This window comes from Drosophila suzukii, chromosome 3 (genome assembly GCF_043229965.1).
Source record: "Drosophila suzukii chromosome 3, CBGP_Dsuzu_IsoJpt1.0, whole genome shotgun sequence".
Classification (NCBI taxonomy): domain Eukaryota; kingdom Metazoa; phylum Arthropoda; class Insecta; order Diptera; family Drosophilidae; genus Drosophila; species Drosophila suzukii.
This window is the reverse complement of record NC_092082.1, coordinates 75,867,134-75,885,153: the sequence shown is the minus strand read 5'-3', so window position 1 is coordinate 75,885,153 and position 18,020 is coordinate 75,867,134. Positions and strand designations below refer to the sequence as shown.

The 18,020-nt window shown below is 41.5% G+C and overlaps 2 protein-coding genes across 6 annotated transcripts in view; one reads left to right on the top strand and one right to left on the bottom strand.

Moving 5' to 3' along the window:
- Positions 1-230: 230 nt before the first annotated feature.
- On the bottom strand, positions 231-2,340 carry LOC108011470 (BUD13 homolog). The gene has a single exon (XM_017076617.4). It carries the CDS (start codon positions 2,263-2,265, stop codon positions 343-345), a length of 1,923 nt encoding a protein of 640 aa, XP_016932106.4. The 5' UTR covers positions 2,266-2,340; the 3' UTR covers positions 231-342.
- Positions 2,341-2,826: 486 nt separating this feature from the next.
- The window catches only part of mld (molting defective), a 36,395-nt gene continuing 21,201 nt past the window's right edge, over positions 2,827-18,020 (top strand). Inside the window, exons 1-2 of one of the 5 annotated variants that reach the window (XM_036818123.3) lie at positions 2,827-3,059; positions 7,683-8,570. In XM_036818123.3, coding sequence (XP_036674018.3) covers positions 7,938-8,570 — 633 coding nt within the window. In that variant the 5' untranslated portion in view covers positions 2,827-3,059; positions 7,683-7,937. Of the gene's footprint in view, positions 3,060-6,214; positions 6,473-7,682; positions 8,571-18,020 lie in introns of those variants that run through there. The other 4 variants (XM_036818121.3, XM_036818125.3, XM_036818124.3 and 1 more) reach the window with 4 other exon arrangements.

Sequence of the window (18,020 nt, the reverse complement as noted above, 5' to 3'; positions counted from 1 at the left end):
ATTAAAGAAGATTGTGTAATATAATTATTTAAAGAACAAATTTTATTAAAATTTAAATACAAAACCAATAATAGTTATGTTTCCCTTAGTGATTCTTTTTCTTTTTCTACATTCCATTTAGGTTACAATCGTAACCTTTTTTTAAGTGTACATTTCTGAAAAAGATTATAATAAAGAACACTGCCTCAACTGCAAACAAAAGTATTTCCACAAATAAAATAGACAACTCATTATGCACAAGCAAAAACTTTAAACATATTCAGTTTTAATTGCTTTTTTCCTCTTTACAGGCAGTTGTGAAATCTTTATTGCAACAAGTGTACAAATAATGTCTGGGAACATTTACATATCCTCCACGCTGTACTTGTAGGCCTCGTCCTGCACCGCCCGCCGTTCGCTCTGCTTGTCGAACCATCGCTGCTCGTAGCCGTTGGACCGATCAACACCGTCCCATCGGTATCCTGGTGGGATGCCAAAGCGGTTCTCCGGAAAGCTGCCCTCGTACTTGGGCATCACCGGTTTGTTGTCCTGTTGATCACGTTTCTTGCGCTTCTGCCGCATGTACTCCAGCATGGGATCGTCGGCGTGCTCCTGCTCCCGGAGGTGCCTGTCCAGGTCCTCGTCGTTGGCATAGCGAGCTACCGGCTTGGAGGCTTCATGGGCCATCTCCTCGAGACGGGACTGTCGATCCTCTATCTGCTTTAGGCCCTTGCCCCAGCGGTCGTACAGCTCCTTCTTTTTCTTCTCGTGCTCCTCCTTGCGGCTCCGCTCGGCGGGATCCTCGTCGGCTGCTTCCCGCGCTCTGCGCCCCTTTCGGCGAGTGCTGCGCACCTGTACATCTCCATCCCGGCCAGAAATTTCGCTGGACATTTTGTCAAACAGGTCATGTTCCTGTCGTCGCCTCTCGTCGGTTTCCTTTTTGAGGGATTTTGCGTCCTGCAGACCTGCTTTCTTGCCATCTAGCGTCTTGGTTGACTTGGGTTTGTGCGTTGGTGGTGGCGAAGCGGATTTGCTGGGTGATGCCTTGCCCCAGCGACTTTTTCTCTCCTCCTTAAAGCGATTTCGGGGCGCAGGACTCTGATCCCGACTGACGGATCTACGGTTCCTGGGTGGACTTTGGTCGGAATCGCGACGCCTGCGTGGGGACTTGTCTCGTTTTCTAGGCGGAGATTGATCTTCATCTTTAGGTCTTCTTGGAGGACTTTGATCGGAATTCCTCCGCCTTCTTGGTGGCGATTGCTTGTCATCTCTACGTCTTCTAGGTGGGCTTTGATCGGAATCCCTTCTCTTTCGAACTGGAGATAGGTCGTCGCTTTTCCGTTTTCTGGGCGGACTCTGGTCCGAGTCTTTCCTTCTTCGCCTTGGTGGCGATTGATCGTCCGCTTTACGTCTTCTAGGCGGGCTTTGATCGGAGTCTACTCTCCTTCTAGGTGAGGATGCATCCTTATCTCTACGTCTCCTGGGCGGACTCTGATCGGAGTTACTTCTGCGACGTCTGGGTGGAGATTGATCGGAATCTCTTCTCCTTCTAGTCGGTGATTGCTTGTCCTTTCGTTTCCTAGGAGGACTTTGATCCGATTCTCGCCTTTTTCTGGCTGGCGAATGATTGCCATTCCTCGCTTTTCTGGGTGGACTCTGATCGGAATCTCTACGTTTTCTGCGTGGCGGTGATTGATCTGCATTTCTTCCTCTTCTTGGTGGACTCTGATCTGAGCTAACCTCCCTTCGGCGACTTGGAGATGGATCCCTGCTTCTCCTGCGAGGACTTTGTTCACGTTTCGGTGGCTTTCTGGACCTCGTTGGACTCAAATCCCTGGAGCTGCTGCGTTTCTCCTGCTTGATTCGCCTGGAGGGAGAGAACTCATCTTTGACTTTAGCCACGGATGGCTTGCGTCCCCACATCTCCTGCTCCCCGTCCAGGGGCTCCTGTTTGATGCGAATGGCAGGCGCTGCTGGAGAGGATTCCTGGCCCTCCTCCTCCTCCTTGATTTCATCCTTGACGGCAATGTTGCGCCACTTGCTGCGAACATTGGGATCGTCCTCGATGTACTCGCCCACAATTTGGGGCGCATCCTCGCCGCCCAGCAGCAGATCCTCGTCCACTTCCTGGTCATCCTTCTCGTAGGCATCGTCATCGATGATTTTCACTTTGGCCCCCTTCTTGTGCTTCTTCTCCTTCTTTTTCTTCTTCTTCTCCTTGTCGCCGGAGAGGTACTTCTTGAGGTACTCCTTCTGGTCTATGATTTTGGCCTTTTGCATGGACATTTTCGGTTAATTAAAGCGGCAAATTGCAAATTACAACCAAATTGTTTACGTTTTTAATGGAGTGTGGCCGTTTATTGATTTTTATTAAAATCCCAACCAAGTGAGTGCTGTTAAGTTGCGCCTAACAGCACGGACTGTAATTTTTCACCGGTCTGGCAGCCACACATATTTTAGATATTATTTTTGTATTTGCATTACTGTGCGATAAAAACATTAAATATCATAGATATTTGTCTAGAATAATTTATTTTTATATAATTGTTTACTTTTGTTCAGATCTTTTTCTTTAAAGCCTGCAGCTGTTTGGAAAGAAATTATTTCAAATATGTTTTCCTTGGCGCGTTAGCGATTGACTGTTAACTAACAGTATGCGATAAGTCCATTGTGTTAAAGAAATACTCCTCATTATCAAACTTTTAATTAGTTACTAACCCAGTTCCCTTTAAATAGGGTTGTTTTGTTTTTGTACATTTTCCTTTGTTCCAAATATCGCCTGCACTTTCAAACGATTAATTTCCGACCTCCTACCCTCCCATCCCTAATCGGGAGAGACAACTTTTTTTTTGTTTGTAAACGTGCTTTTCCCCCTGGATTTCCCGAAATACCCGATCAAAACCGAATCGAAAGACCTCGCAGAAATCATAAAATCAAATAAACCAGATTTTCGTGGAAGTGGTTGCAAAAAAGTGTCATCAATTATCGTGTTGCATGGGAGTTGTCCATTTGGCCGCCGGCCTCAGCTGGCGGCGTTATCATCAGCCGGGGATTAACTTCCAGAAATATTCCTAGAGAACGTAAGTACTAAGCATGCGAATAAGCGGCTTAAATGGCGGATTAAATCGAGCCACGGCAATTATTTGTCTTACTTCCTGAAAAATGTGAAGTAGCGAGTTCTCTTCAGGAGACTAAGTGGAAAGTCCTCGAGGGCTCTTACAGCCTTTTTGTGGAAATCACATGGGGGCCAGTGACAGTGGCAGCGGCAGGAGTTGCCGATGCGAAAACGGGGGGGCTAAGTGACGAGCGGGAAGGGGGCGTTTAAGTGACGAATGAAATGAAGCGCAAAAACAAAGAGTACGCAACAACAATGCCGAGCAGCGAAAACAATTGGCAGGAAAGGAAACGCAAGGCAGGGCCAAAGGGGCGGATGCCAGGGGGCGGGGGAGCGGGACCAGTGGCACCCACATATTCACATTTTGAGTTTTTGAGTGCAAGAACGCGCGAAAGGCATGCAAATTAATTCGCTTAACTGAGCTTTTAAAGCGCTCTTATTATATTCCGTTGTTTTGGTTGCGTTCTCTCCATTACCCTTTTTCTGCATTGTTGGCATTTCTTTTCCTCTTTTTTCCCCCCCTACTTCCCATTTTCCTCCATGAATTTAAAGCCCACGGCATGCTCCCTCTCTCGCTGCTTTGTCTGTCTCCCTCCACTTGTGTTGTCTCTGTTTTGGTGCCTGTCCCGCAAACAGCTGATTTTTTCCAACGTGCTCTCTGTCCCTCTCGCGCGCTCTCTCTACCTCTCTCTGTCTTTCCGCATACTTGTGTATAAATTCAAATTCCTTTCAAAAATTCTTGCCCAAAGGGTTCGAGTCTGCGCTTGGTCCATATACCGCCCACATTCCGCTTTCGATGACTTTTCAAAAGTTAACGGAGTGCCATTCCTCACCGGTTTTGACTGAAAACCACTATGTTTTTACCTTTAGAGGATGCAAATACTTCACATGCTTACAAATATGTATCTAATTTACATTTTTTTCCACGTCCTTGTGGCAATCTGTAACCCTTAAATTGGAACTGTGCTTTCTCAGAACCTTGGATATAAAAATCCCCTAACTCTTGACCTTAAAGAAATCACAGAGTATTAACTTTAAAAGCCCTTTAGCTTTGGAAAAATGTTGCCATCATACAAAGAAATAATAGCAATGCCTTCCGTGCCTTAATATGCCTCCAACAACAGGCTCTGCCTCCATAATTAAATCATGGCAAGGACAGCCGTCGGCAATGATTTCATATTAAGGTAAATTTTCCCTAATGGGGGAGTATAAAGAGCATTAAATCAATTAGTACTCTATTTGTTTTTCTTTGCCATCCGTCCATCCGTATTCGGTTATAGGCACAAAAGGACAATTACTTTTCAGTAATGGCAAAAATTTAGCATTGCGCATATAAGGCTGGACAATTTATGGTATAAATAAAGCATCTATTTAGTCACACTTTTAGCATCATTTATTTTTAAATTCCCTGGCGATTTGTTTGAATAAACAGGAATAAATTAATTAATGCAGTGTTGGTTTTTACGGGCAATTCGCTGACGGCTGACACAATGGTGTTTGCTTATTCAAAAAAGGGCCAAATACAATATTATAATTTATAATTTCTTCCATTGTAAAATCATTTATTCACACTTTTCTGTTTTCTTTCTAAATACTCTTCATAACGGGCTGGGAAAAGCACATTAAATTTCTGGCAACCGTAAATTACCTGGAAAACACGGCGTGTCGTCGCTTACAACATAATCAAGATGTTTCTATAGTAACGTGTATGGTAACTAACGACTTAAGTACATTTAAAGGCGGTCGGCTGGAAAAAAACAGTCGAAATACCTTTTCCTCCCTTGCGAAGTTTTAACTTTTTAGGAACATGTCTGGATTAATGTAGAATTTTTCGTAGACGGGCTTACAACTTTTTTATCCTTACCCACTTATTATGCACAATTTGAAGTTTTTCTTGTTCCGCTTTGGAAGTTTATTTTTTCCCCGCTCGTCATTTGAACAATCCAATTAAAGGAAGAACACTTAAGAGAATACATATTAAATTATGCAAAGCGGAACGTAGCAGGTCCATATTGTCCAGTTTTGACAGCTGGTACCTCCCCCATGCATGTGGACAGTAAATAAAAGTAGGTTAAGAAATTTTTCTAGCGTAATATTCAATCTAGCATATCTAATCCTGGACAGCTGTTCATCTTTTGACAGCAATAATTGTGCAGCGAGTTTTCAAAAGGGTCAACACGTTTGCGTCATAAACAAATGTAGTACATATTGAAAAAGAATGTGTCATTCCGAACAAGTCTGACCCTAATTTTTACGTTCGGGAATCTAATTTTTCCTGCCTACATGAACACCGGAAAATGCTAAAAATGTAATGTGTCATCCAAGCCCGAGACAGAATAAAAAGCAGGAAGCTTCCTTTTGCGAACTAACTAGGAAATATTCTTACACACATGAACACCGGAAAATCAGCCGTTCTAATCGAATTTTCGAGGCGTGACTAGAATATAATTGTAATTTAACGAAACTCATGCACCTTTATTATGTGTGATGTCTCAGTTGGCCACAAGTTTCAAATTCAGTTGAAAGGTTGGACAATCCGATTGTATAAACCAATTTGTTATATATTTAAGTGCACATCTTTATATATTTTAAAAGATTTATTTGGAACAAAATTCAAAAGAAGCGCAGTCCACCATGGTTTGAGTCTGCGCTGTGTGGTGAACTTTAGGAGCGGTGAGCGAGAGAAGAGAGTCCGCTAGCAGCCAAATGTTATGCTCATGTTAAATCTTAACATTGATGGTTATCTCTCCAAACAAACGGTTGAAACCGGTTGATTCGACACTCTGCCTTATTTCCAATTATTATTTTTATTAATTTAGTATTAGGTTGTAGAAATATATATAAAAATCAACCGGTGAGAAATGTAGAAAATAAAAATACCCTGGTCTGTCTTTTTCGCGCGTTTCAACGCGTTTCAGTGGCGGCTTTCGCAGCGCAGTCGGTTCCATTAGCAGCAATGTTAAGCCGCTGCTAAGGAGAGAGAGCCAATTCGAACTCAGCTGGTGTGACCATCCGCCAACGGCGCCGAAATGTAGAAAAAATACCTTAATGTCTGGGGCGGCTTTCTCAGTGGTTTCAAAGTTGTACCCGGTTGCTTCGCCACTCTCTCCCCATTTCAAATTTCAAATCCAAACGCGACGGTCTTCAACGCACGGTACGATCCGACTGAAAGAAAGATTATGAGTTGGCGCTCCGCGGAGAATTCGAATTACCAAATCGTATTGTTTCGCAAAGATTTCTGAATCAAATCGCGCGACGCCTATTGTTTTGCATTTTGTTCGCGCAATAACGGCAATCAAAGTTAATTGAAATTGTAAAAGTAACGGACACTGATATACGTACATATCTTGGCCGCCGTACTTAAATACCGTTGCAAGTGTGCGTTTTTCTGCATTTAATTCATCAATTTAAATTCCTGCCCACCACATGTGTGTGCGTGCGTGTGTGTGTCCGTCTGATTGTGCAAGTGTGCGAGCGCAAATGCCGCCGCCGAAAATATAATTTGATCATTTCGAGAAATCTCTCACATCGGCTGTAACAACAACAACAACAACCACAACTAGTACTACGACTACAACTACTACTACTACTACTACTACTAAGAGAAGGAAACAACAACACAAACACGAAAATCGGTTTTTCTAGCGGTTTACCCGAAAGGCTAGAAATTTGAACAGAGAGTTTATTTTTGCTCCACAAGGGCAGGTGTACGGGGCGCTTGTAGAATTTTGACCGAAAACTGAAATATCAAATAAATAACGGAAGTGGGGGAAAAGCTGCTCGAATGCGTATAGCTTTTCTGCCACGATAAAGATAATGTGTAGACTTTGGTCCGAAAACTGAATACTGAACTACGAAAATAGACATGCGGCATCGGTACCAAAAGAAAAAAAATCGAAATCCCCTGCAGAGTTGTAGTTTTTTCAATGAAAACTAAAAAACCATAAATGGAAATGCTCTAATTCGTGTAGACTTGTATTGAAAGCTTGAATCCATTTGATATTGTGTAGACTTTTAACCGAAATCTCAAATCTTCTGACATTTTTTTTGACAAAAAAGCTAAAAACTTAAAACTGTAATCGAACCGCGTTGTTTTTTGAAACATAAAGTTGAAACTGAAAAGCAGATAAACCATCGATAAACAATTTTTTTGCTAACTAAAAAAGTAGAAAAGCCAGTATCCTAAAAAGTCTGAAACTGCTTGGTTAACTTAAATCATCATTCGAATCTCTCTGTAGGATTTCGAAACCTAAAAACCGAATAGCTGGCTGGGTTTAGTGTAGAATTTGGAAACTGAAAAGCAGAAAAACCAGAGTCCGAACGAACTGAACTGAACGGCGCGTTTGTTGTTCGACTGCTAATGAGCTTGGTAGCAAGATATATATTCTGATTCGGTTTCTTGTTGGCCTACTAAAAGAAACTGGCCCACACGAACACTCGAACTCGAACTCGAACCAGAACCAGAGCTCAGAGCTCACAGAGCTACTCACACACACTCACGCACCATGTCTCGGGCGGCGAAAGGTTTCCTAACCACCGATCTGTTTCTGTTTCTCATGCCTCTTTCTGGCCCATTCTGGTTTTTTAGGTCCCCACCGTCGTCGTCGTCGTCTTCGTCGACTCGTGGTCAAAACGAAAGCAACGTCAGCGGAAGAGAGAGAGAGAATTCAAATCTACAAAGACCAAAAACTATAAACCGACCAAAAACTTTAAAAAAGATCATATTCGTGGGTGTTTTTTTCGTGTGAAAAACTGGCGCTAAAATATCCCCTAAAAGGGGCCAATTAAAATTTATAAAAAACCATCAACGAAAGAAAGAGAATAGCTGGAAAACTAAAACAGAATGAGTGCCAACCGAAGAAGACAGAGCAGTTTCTTCTGCGCGAAGACGGCAACAACCGAGGAGAAGATGGCAAAAAGAGCCAGTGCAAGAGCTGCAGCAACTGCAATTGCACCATGCAAAGAGCAGCTTTCTCTACCGACTGCTGATGAGGATTTACTGGAAATGCCTCGCATTTGCCGCTGCTGTTGCAAACGGGATTTGGAATTACTCGGCTTATTCGAGGCCAGCCAGCCAACATTGGCCAACACATCAGCATCGAACAAATACAAATCATCGGGAACATTAGCAAAAACATGTGCGACAGAAGCAGAAGCAGAAACCGAAACTCCAGAGACATTGTCCGCAAATCCAGTAAATCCCGGTACTAAAGCTACATCATCTCCATCAGAAGCAGCTACAGCAACGGCTACTGCTACAGCAACAGCAACGTCCGCATTTTCAACCACACCCTCCACATCTCCCATGAGGCGTCGCACCACTGCTAGCACCACCACCACCACCACCACCACAACACCCACTGCACCGCCAGCCCCTCGTGGACGGAGCAGCGATAATGCCGTCGACTACACCCTCAGCGGAGCCCACAGCAGCATGGACATTGTCCTCGAGGAGATGACCATTTGGATGCTCAATGTAAGTAACACATACGCCCTTTACCATCCTTTATGAACTACTCAGTAGCACACACTACGAACACTACAAACACTACGAATTGGGAACTGCGAACTGCGAAATGCGAACCGAACCGAACCGTACCATACCGCACTAGAAACCCCCCAACCCACCCAATCAAGTTCTCTTCAAAGCATATCGAAAAGTTTCCATGGGTTGTGTTTAATTTTTAATGTGATTTATTCGTCTACACGCATGCCACATACCATAATACATATTACTGGGGGGGGGGGGAAAGAATTCAATAATACAGTTCAGGCTGGAAATATATGTAACTAATAATAACTATTCAAGTGCCTGCACTGTGTGCCAAACGCACATATCTCTGCAGTTCTTTAAATGGGAAATGAATATTTCCTTCTATTAATAGGAAATGTCAGTGAGATCTCTGAAAACTTTGACGTCGGTCGGTTGGGCAATGTGTCCAACGATTTCCATATATTTCCGCCCATACGGGTCCGACTTTATTATTTGATAGTTGCAATCTGGGGGAAAAAAAAGATTTCCATGTTGTGAAATGCTTACGCTTTGATTTTCATTTCGAATTCGTTTATACATTCAAAAATGCAGATTATTTATTTTTTGATAACCAATCTGTTATGATTATATTTTTGTTACTGCAAGAGTTTCAGTGTTCAATATGAATATTTAAATAGTATACATATGCAACGACCCGTTTGATTTTAATTACATTTATTTTATCTAATAGCTCAATTAGTGGGCACCCTTTTCTTATACATAGTAATTACACGGAAATATTTAAATGACTATTTGTAATGGAACCATAACACCTTTAAATATTCACTATTAATTAATTTAATTAGTTCCCAAGGCTACAAACCGGCTTTTTATTTTGCGTGTAAATTCCCCAGACGCTCTCAACTCCCTCATCCGACTCGCCATCCATAGAATGGGAAGAACTTAGTTATACTCACTGACATGCCTTTGTTCTGGGCCTCTGGCTCCTGTTGCAGAAGTCCCTCATATGTTATTTTCCCTAATGCAGGCAAATAAATTAAATTGTCTGGCCATTCCCAAGAACCGAAAGTAAATAAATAAGGCCTTATTTATAATGCCGCAGAAGGTTTTCACCCGTTTCACAGGCAATTTGCTACCATGCGATATGGTAATATTCATTTTGGGGCAGAGAATCGCTGTCTAGAGATCCGTGTGTGTGTGAATATACAATATAAAGGCTTAGATAATCTGTTATCTTATCACCAACACGTTCCGGTCTTTCGTATTATTTACTGTAATGCCTCTCAAATTTCTTGATTTTATGACGCAGCTCTCCGATAGCACTGTTTTGAAGTATTTATTTCGGTTGCGCATCGGACGTGAATTCTTTTTTTTTTTTTTGTTATCAATTCGTTAATGATTCGTGACTTTTGGGCTGACCCTTATGCTTAACGATCGTTTGTACAATTTTTATGACAGATCACTGGAAATGAGATTCATAATCGGTGCTGACTGAAAATGGTCATCGCGACATGGTTGAAAAGAAAGTATTGACTTCTGTGTTGCATTCTGCGAGTCACGTTAAAAAAACACACATCGCTTCCTTTTTCATTCAATAGCTACCCGAATTCCTGCAGAGAAAGCTGTCAGCAAAAGGCGACGGATTCTCAGATTTCTCTGTTCTTTGTTGTCATTCACCTGCTTTTCTTTCGTTTTTATCATTGATAAATCAGTGTAATTGTTTGTCTTTCTTATCGAGCTAGAGATCTAATCAAAAGCCAAACAACTTGTTGTGTTCTCAGTTAAGATTGCAAAACCATGTAGCTGGGTACTAGTTCCTACTACTGCGGAAGTTTGATATATGATCTATAATTTTGGGAGTATTTCCTTGGTGTAATACGTCTTTTTCCCCATTATCTAACATCTTTGGGTGCTATCTATTATACGAGCTATAATTTTAAGGGTGTACTACGCCATTTCCAAATGTTCCATTAAATATTGTGGTTACCTATTTGCTATTCCTAACTTTATGCCACATTGCGTGCCACTGCCAGGTTGTGAGACGAGTTTGCATGTGTGCTCTTGGCTCTTGGGCCCCATAAACATTCAGCGAATCCGGGTGAGGCCCTTAGTTTTGGACCTTGGCTTCGTGGCTTCTTGGCCCTACTGGCCAAACTAAAATCTTGGCCTTTTTGAACTGGGGGGGAGGGACTCTAATTGCCACGAGTGGCCAACGTCAACGTTACTTTCCGGCCAATTATACGGCACCCGGTATTTCTTTTGCCCCATTGAGGAACTACCTTCGACCATCAACCACCGACCATCGGCAGCACCTCTCACTTCCATTAGTCCACCAGTCCACTATTCCACTCACCATATAACTCTTACTGCTCCCCAACTCATTACCAATAAAAGTCGTCGCATGGGAAACAGGTTTTCTTTTTTCGGAACGTCGAAACGGATGGATTGTTGCGGTAGTGGTGCTACTCTGGTATTCTGGTATTCGTATCTCTACTGCTACTACTTTTAGTTGCCGCTGGTGGTGACCGTTGATTTCCAAGGTGTTGCATTAAAAATGCTTTGACCTTAGCAGTCTCCATTTCGGAATGAAAATTGAGACTGAAACTCGAATAAGTCGCGAGCTGCCTGCCTATACCATTAACCGGCAATCATATAATTTAATCCAACCAGCACCCAGCCGGTTTTTTCCATATTGTTTTCGAAAACGCAATGATAAATGAGTTAAACGCATAGTGGTTTTTTCTTAGATTGATTTAAAACTCATTATTGGATTTTAAAATGCTGCCTATTCGAGGGCGATTTCTTCATTATATTTCTTGTGTACCTGAAAATGTTAAAGAAAAACAACGTAATTGGGTTACTCCAAAAGCCGCTAAGCAAAACAAAAACAATCGAGGTGTTGTGTGTAGGGAACTTTGTAATATGGAACTTTGGCACGCCACAAAAGCGGATTTATGATCTCTAATTTGCTATCTTGATTTGCTTTTAATTGAGCAATAAGCAGGCTCACAAAATAAAAAGTTCTCAAGTGCGCAAGATCATTTCCAAATCCGCTTCCGGGATTAATTTACTTGTAAACCTGCAAATTGAAAGATTAAATAAAGCCAGACTTTCGTTTTCTTTCGTTTTATTTCTTGATATTTCTCTTTTTATTGTATTATTGCGTGGAATGAAACTTTCTTTTGCAACGCACGCCTTGGCAAAGTTCACTCTGGTTCGTTAGCCGCCATATTCATTGCATTATTTGTTATTTGCTTTTCGCACAAGCAAAAGGCCTTAATCATCAATGGAGTCAGTCTCAGTCCAAGCCAGCGATTAAGCGACCAGCGACCAGTCGTATTAATTGCCGGACAAATCTCTCATTAGGCCGCCAGGCAATTACCTCGGCTTTACGACACCCATATAATGAAAGCGCACATGGTGTGGAACTGGTATGTTACATATATGTTTTGTATATATTACAAAAGTTAAGTGCAATCAATCAAAAGGAGTGTAGATTATATTGACAGTGGCAATTAGGTAGAACTATCTATATCTATCTATGCCCATCTATCTATCGGCTAACCGACCACACAATGCATTTTACTGATGACATAAGTCGTGCACACGCTCTTATCAACAATGTTAGTCTTATCTTATGGTCTTATTTTATGGTCAATTTCCGTTTAAATCCGTTTGCTCTTTGCGCATTATGAAGCACTTCCACTTAAAGTTGATTATGATTACGCACGCTTATCATCCGACCACGTTGGTCAAACTAATTTATGTACGTTCGTCTGTCTGCGAAATGTCTGTATAAAATTCCAAGAAACCTGAAATCTGAGACGAAAGGTGTAAAAAGTTATTATTTTTCAGACGTGATCCCCTCGCAGCGATCATGAAGATAAATGAGATGTATGGCGAAAGGCCAAAAAAAAATACATTAAAAGTGACACTGCGGGCCCTATAAACCTTTTCGTTGGCCCGCGAAAAAGGTTTCTCCTTGGATCAAAAACCAGAAACCATTTTCTTTTTATTTCGGGTTTTCCTGCCCCCACTATCTCGACCTAAAAAAAGAGTCGAGGGAGCAGTTTTTCGTATCGCCTTGTGGTTCAAGTTTATAATTGTGGGGCACAAGATTAGATCCGCGTACTTGTCCGGGCACCTTATCTACTTTTCTAAACACATTGTTGACTTGACAACCATATAAACAAGACTCGATTATGTTACGAGGAAAAAATAGTGAATCAAATATAACTTTGGAGCGAGTTTGAGGGTGTTTGTTTATATCTTTTATGACCAGTCAATTATGAATGTTATTTATGTCGTTCGGTTCGAGTCGTATGCAACTCCAGTTTGTAAACTAGGCTTGGGCAACATTGTATTTGTATATTTACCACCTTTATAAATTCGAATTCCCAAGTGGCTACCGCATTTGAATTGGAGCCCGTAACACGTCGAATGAATTAGCAAGACATCAAATTAAATAAGCTATTGAGCTGGCATCAAAACAAACGAAAACAATACTTCATTGCGTCATTTTCATGTGCCTGACCTCTTTAGAGGAACTACAAATGCGACGACGACTAGTTTAAAACGAATGATAGATAGATAGATCCCCTAGATTGCTAACTAGTCTCAATTAAAGCAACGACGACGGGGCGAGGTAATCGCTGTCTAGGCTAATTCGTTTTAAAATTCCAATTCAAAGGCCTTGTGTATTTCGCAAGTTGAAATAAAAATGCATGATCATACATTTATTAGGGTTATTAGTTTTATATCAATAGTGCTTACATTTTAGATATCCGTTTTTCTATATAACTTTTGTTCTCTATCTGAGAGGCTAGCAATAATCTTATAGTAACGTCAGTTTCGATTAGTTCAACTTGAGCGTACTTGCCTATTACTAACCCACCCAAATTACTGATCAGAGACCGGTAAACAGCCATTCCAAAACGATCACGGTCTGCCTATTTGATTAGTAACCCGATATGATGGGGCTTATCATCGCTACAATATAATTTTCGGGAAACAAAACAAATCGCTAATCAAAACGTGCGCACAGCCGAAAACCAGCAATGTGGAATATTTAGTCAGTGAACCTTTTGTACTTTGGTCGGTGATGCTTTAATTAACCAAAACTACTGACAATGAAAATCACGTCCTGGGAAAACTACCTATAAAAGGTGGGAGCTGGTAGCACGGTCAAAGGAATACAAACATGGGATTTATTTATTTACGTGGAGGGTTGTTTTGATCAGTGTGTTTATAGAGCAATTTGAAAGGTTCAATTAGGTGGCAGAAGAGCAAGCACAGGGCGTATTCACAATTCACACACGGATACCGCACAATGGGAACGGATCCCAAGTACTACTCGTACATCTTTCATAAAAATTCACGGATGTTTTTGATGGACGGGGGGGAGTTTTTATTTTATTAATGGTGTGTGCTCTGTGCTCTTTGCTGTGGGCTTTGGGCTTTGAGTTGTGCCGTGTGGGTGAGCGATGGCCTAGGTACGTGGTTTTGGGCACGAGTACTACTTCTATACGAGAGTAGTTCCGGCCTCCAAAGAATTCGGCCCGCCCTGGGCTGACCTGGTCTGGCCTGGCCTGCAACATTCTCAATGGTTAGCACCCCCATACCATACCCATGGGTTTCGATTTCTGGGTTTCAGGGTCTGTCAAAGCCACAAACCCTAAATGAAACGAGACGGAATGGAGCGCGTGTGTTCGTCGTACCTCATGCAGACGTGCATACATTTTGTTTATTTATTCTAGCTATTTAACACCAGCCACCCTCACTTTTCATCGCTGATTTTCGATCGGAATTCGATTTGCCGGGGCTTTTGTTTTCCTTCTTTCACCGCTGCTGTCACTCCTCACCTTTGATTGGAAGGCGCCCGGCCTGGTGTTGAAAGCCGCCTATGACCAACGACCAACGACCAGGTTTTAAATTCTAAACCAACGCCCCGTAATCCCAACCCTCTTCTCTGTTCTGTTCCTTTGCTGCTTTTGATTTTGCACACTGTATTATTTTGCAACTGGCCGTGTTATTATTGTCGCTGACTGCAGAACTCGAGCGCGTAGAGTCCATAAAATATTATTTTATTAACCCATTTTCCACGGTATTATTACCCCACCTTACCCGTGCCGCCTTATGAAAACCCCCTTCATATCGACCTGGTGCCCAAAAGCCTCTTTGTCATTGCAGGGTCTTATTGTTGGATTTTTCTTTTTCGTCTTGTCGTAATTGTTGCCAAGTCATAAAATGCAACGGGTTTAGGTATTTTGTATTTTGTATTTCTTTGTTTCTTACACTTGAAGAACAATAATTCCTTAGCGCTTTTAATCGTTTCTATATAAGCAAAAGCTGTTTTTATTATGGGGGGTGGGTGCTTGTTGCAATGAATGAAGAAAGTTTGTGCTAATGTAAATTCGTTCGTTTTGCGTCACTGACTCGTATATATTTCTATTCTCAAGGGTGGCACTAATTTATTTCAAAATCTTTTCGAAACTAATTAAATTTTTGATTTTAATTAAGTGCCATTAAAAGGGGGGAACTGGTTTGTGACATAATACTAATAATATGCCTACTGAGTCATTTACCCGGATTGATTGAAAAAGATTCCCCGTGCCTTGGGATTCGTAAATTATTCCATACCATTTTTTCAGTGCACGTGGTTGGGTTCGGGTTTCTACCGCTCCGCCGCCGCTGAATGAATTAGTTTCCCACGTGGTGACTGCCATGTCCGTTCACTTACTCGCTCGGATTCGCTGGCATTTCCAGTTCGGTCTCCAATATAAAATGCTGCTGGTCTGTACCGAATTGCCGGCGTTGTTATTTTTGCTGCCCCATTGGCCATTCGAATTGGCGGAGTTTCGGATCGCAGCGGGTTTCTGGTTGCTGTTTTCAGTTTTTGTGACTTACTGATTTTTGCAGATTTCTGATTTCTTCGGCTTGAACTGGCCAAGTAACCCGCTAAGCTTTAGGTTCTCTTTTTGGCCGCCGGCCTCTGGGATCCGGAAATTTCCATGCACATTTGTCGGCGGTTCCTTGGGAAATTGGGTTGTAATTGAATTTCCCATTGATTTGGTCGTATATTTTTTGGAGAGGTCATTGTTTCTCAAGTGGCGGAAATGCGCTCGGGGATCAATCAACTGGAAAATGCATAGCCGACTTGGGTATGCGCTAAGGGATCCGTGTGAGGGTTTTTTTTACTTCTCTTATTTGCGCACGCAGCATGTAAATAACTGAATGCCCTCTTGATAATATTGAACTTTGTGAAAGTACGTATGACTTGGGTATTTTTTTTTTTCTGTTACCCTCGAGATAATAAACCAGCACAGCGTTTCCACTCGAATGCATATCTATCCCGTATACTTTTGATTGTTGAAGGTTAACTCGAGCAATGATTTGAAGTAGCTTAAAGATTTGCCCAAGTCATTAACACAATTCGAAACACTTTTAGAGTTTGTTTTTTGGATTTACAACTCAATCAATTTGTTGCCAGAGCATTTCAAATTCGACACACCTACCATATCGGTTTCTTTTCCCTATATACATATATACACACATATTTCTGACTCTGTTGTTGTTTTTTCATTTCTTGTGGCTGGTTTTTAGCCGGTTTTTTTTGTACAAGCTACACGTTTACTTGGTCCGAAGTGTGTACGTAACTTTGAAAATTTTGTTGCCTTAGTCTGGGCTGTCGGCTTTTTGCATTTGCTGCGCTCTATTTGGCTTTTAATTTTCATTTGCCACCGCGAAAAGCCCAAAGTAATTGTGGTTTTTTGTTTGTTTTTTTTTTTTCAACCGCCTTCCGTTTGTAATATAACTGCTCACATTTCCGCCTCGATATCTGGATTTGCTTCGCTTGTTTATGTTTTGGTTTGAGTAGGAAAAGGTAATTGTAAAAATGAATTATTATTAGGACACCATTTTTTTTGTGCTATTTTGATATATTTATAATTTTTTTTGCTCTTGAAAGGTTGTCCAATTGGGTGTGGAGATCCCACTCACTTACTGGCTGGATTGTAATTAGTCTCGATTAATGACACCCCGCTGATCTCAACAATGTCTGCAGAAGACGAATTGGGCCAACTTTATTATGAGACCATCCAACCGAGCTTAACAATATAAAGTAGTACATCGCCGGGCAGCATTAACTTGGCCAAAATCTTAATTAATTTGTTATGGCTAGGCGTATTAAAATCAGGCGTACTAGTGACTCCCCCGTTTCTAATGACATCACCTGAAAACAGCTGGATGTATAGAAGTAGCCGAAATTGCGATGCAAGATAAAGTTGGCCTGATTACATAACACACCATGCCGTTAACACCACACACTGGTTAATCGTGAAAACCTTTGGGTTTATTTTTTTTTCTTTTTTTTGGCTGTGTAATTGGCCAATTACGTGTGCGCTTGCTCTCATTTTTCGTCAGCCTTTAATTTTATTTTCTCGGAAAACTGTAGTTTTCTGAAAATGCCGGTTTTGCAATTTCTTAATGAAATATTTCACAAACCTATCTATCAGGTTTATGAATTGCAATATTTTATTGTACCACCAACAGCATGCAATGTTGTATAACAACTTACTAAGTTTGCTAATTTTTGATACTCATGTTTATTGTCACACTAGAGAAATTGCCAAATCTATATTATATTTGGAAAACTGAAGTGTGGTGATAATTTTTTTAGGTCATGTCTGCATTTTATCTGTAAAATGTGAGGGTTTTTGAACTCGATTACAATTAAATACATTTCCAGCGAAAGTGCTGCATTTGCATCTGTTTGTGACTTTTAATTGCTGAAATAATTTCATTTCGCGGATCCAATTTCCTGCGCTATCATTGCGCAAATAATAAACGCTTGCTTTGGCATAATATTTTTCGCGCCTCGATGTGCAAGCTGAAATTTTAAGCCATTTTTTGAGTGATGACAATGGGCGGGCGCGAGATACATAGCAGAAGGCAAGTGGCGAATTGAATTCTCGTTTTCGTTTTTTTCGGGTGCCCTTTATTATTGTATGGTAATCTGATTTAAGTTCCGTGCCAGAAAATGTAAGCCGCATTTGTAGCAGCCTGTCTGTCTGACTGTCTGTCTGTTTGGCTGTCCCTCCCCACTTTTCACAGCCCACAAAGAAGTGCAATTGTGCGTTTTGGTGGGGCTTCAGCGAAGCGGAAGCGTTGTGTGTTCAACTGCGGTTTACTCCGCATCCGAATCCGCATCCGAATTCGCATCCGAATCCGCAATTTCTGCACTGGCCCCCGGAATCGGCAGATCCGGCGGGCTATACTACACATATAAGTGTTATAGAGGGATTTATCCACTCAAGTGCTTCTCATGGTTCAACAATTTCCACTTCACATTCATTTTAGAGTTTCGGTTTTTTATTTTTTCGGTGGTAATCTCGCTTTTATGGAAACATGTCAATTGCTAATCAGTATGTGACA

What these genes read in the sequence shown, in the direction of transcription:
- LOC108011470 (XM_017076617.4), bottom strand. Translation starts at nt 2,265, where the DNA reads ATGTCCATGCAAAAGGCCAAAATCATAGACCAGAAGGAGTACCTCAAG.